A 1,811-nucleotide genomic window follows, 5' to 3' on the forward strand; every position below is an offset into this window, starting at 1 on the left:
CACACACACACACACACACACACACACACACACACACACACACACACACACACACAATAATGTAGACAAACGTCTGTAAACACTTTAGAGACATCGGGCAAAGATTAAATATAATCCTCAGGAATATAATCAGTTGTCTGTCAGTGCCAGTTATAGCTGATGTTCATTATCCACCAGCACCAAATAGGATTATATCATTACATTTTTATTTTATTAGAGTTTCCAATATTTTAATCTTGTAAAAATATTACCTCTAATTTCATAACAGAACTGAGAGGATTAAGTTTTAAAGTGGTCTGTGGAGAAACAGGCAGATATAGTGTTTTGGTTAAAACATTTTTTTTAAATATAATCAATAATTACAGTATCTACAGGTGATTTTAATGAAATATCTGAGCAAGAATATGTCAAGAATATAAGAAACTGGCTGTGTCCAGGGTTCCCACAGATCCTTAAAAAGTCTTAAAAGGCATTGAATTTGTTGATCCAAAATTAAGGCCTCAGTTAGCCTTAAAATATCTTAAATCAATCTATCAGAAGTCTTAAAAATGTTAACACATTGTAAATAGGATGATTGTAATTCATCTCCAATATTAAAATAATTGGTAACGTTTATTTATTTTTTTAAACATTCACATGCAGACATTCCTCTTTGACATCACTTCCTGTTGCTTCACATGCAAATATCACTACAACTGTCCATCTGAGCAACGTGAAATTAGTTTCATAATATGTGTAGTAATGTTGTCTTTCCAAAAGTGAATTCACATTTCTTACAAAAAAATTGATGTCGCAGACACTTTAAGGTTTCATCTACAGCAGATTGGGGTTGAGACCCCACTGTGGGTCCTAAAACTCCAACTTTTGGATCGTTAGAGAATTTCCAGGATTTAAATGAATGTTTTTGTTATATTTGACAAAAAAGCAGTTAGATGTGGTTAAAAACAATTGGTTTATTACGAATATTTGAATACTTCAACCAAAAACGCTTTAATTCATGAGTTTCTGCCAGTTTCTTTTTTTTTTGTCCCATGTGTTTATTGTGAAATTGGTCTTAAATTTAATTTCATTTGGCATTAAAATATCTTAAAAAGTCTTAAATTTAACTTGCTTTAAACTTTAGGGATCCTGGTGTCTCAGTTCATGGGTTGCAGCTGACGTGGGGCGCATTTGTCCAGTTTGTAGGCACCGACTCACGCGGTCGACAAAACCCCGAAGACGTTGGCTGCTTCTGATTATCCTACATGTCTCACGGTATCCCAGAATTCATTGCGCCAYCAGCAAATTAAACAAAAATACAAACAGAGGTTTTATTTCAATTTCACGGCAGAGTTTGGAAATTCATCACGGACCGAAGAAGTTAAAAAACCTAGCTGAAGAAACTGTTGTTGTGATGAGATGTTGAATAAAATGCAGTTAGAAGCACTGATACTGGAGCTAAACTCTAATTATTATTATGTAAAAATAAGAATAAATCTTTTGATGAGACGGAACTGAAACAAAGCTTTTTTTAAACCAATAAAAAAAAGCTCCTTGTGTGCTACCTTGTTTTTCCTCACGACGTTTGACAAAGTTTGTGTGTTAAAGCTGACTTTTGGTTGTGTGTTTGTTGCTCACCAGGGCGTTCGCTCGAGAAATGCTGGCGAGAAAGATCGGCGTGGTCGTGGTTGGTTTTCCAGCCACGCCCATCGCAGAAGCCAGGGCTCGCTTTTGTGTTTCTGCCGCGCACACGAGAGACATGCTGGACCAGGTAAACACACACACACACACACACACACACACACACACACACACACACACACACACACACA

At 36.2% G+C, this 1,811-nt stretch overlaps 1 protein-coding gene across 1 annotated transcript in view; it reads left to right on the forward strand.

Moving 5' to 3' along the window:
• The window catches only part of sptlc3 (serine palmitoyltransferase, long chain base subunit 3), a gene marked incomplete in the record, with an annotated part of 37,863 nt that overhangs the window by 26,929 nt on the left and 9,123 nt on the right, over positions 1-1,811 (forward strand). Inside the window, 1 exon segment of the mRNA XM_014005954.1 lies at positions 1,621-1,750. Within this exon segment, the coding sequence (XP_013861408.1) occupies positions 1,621-1,750 (130 nt within the window).

The sequence above is a fragment of the Austrofundulus limnaeus genome, unplaced genomic scaffold (assembly GCF_001266775.1).
Source record: "Austrofundulus limnaeus strain Quisiro unplaced genomic scaffold, Austrofundulus_limnaeus-1.0 Scaffold33, whole genome shotgun sequence".
Classification (NCBI taxonomy): domain Eukaryota; kingdom Metazoa; phylum Chordata; class Actinopteri; order Cyprinodontiformes; family Rivulidae; genus Austrofundulus; species Austrofundulus limnaeus.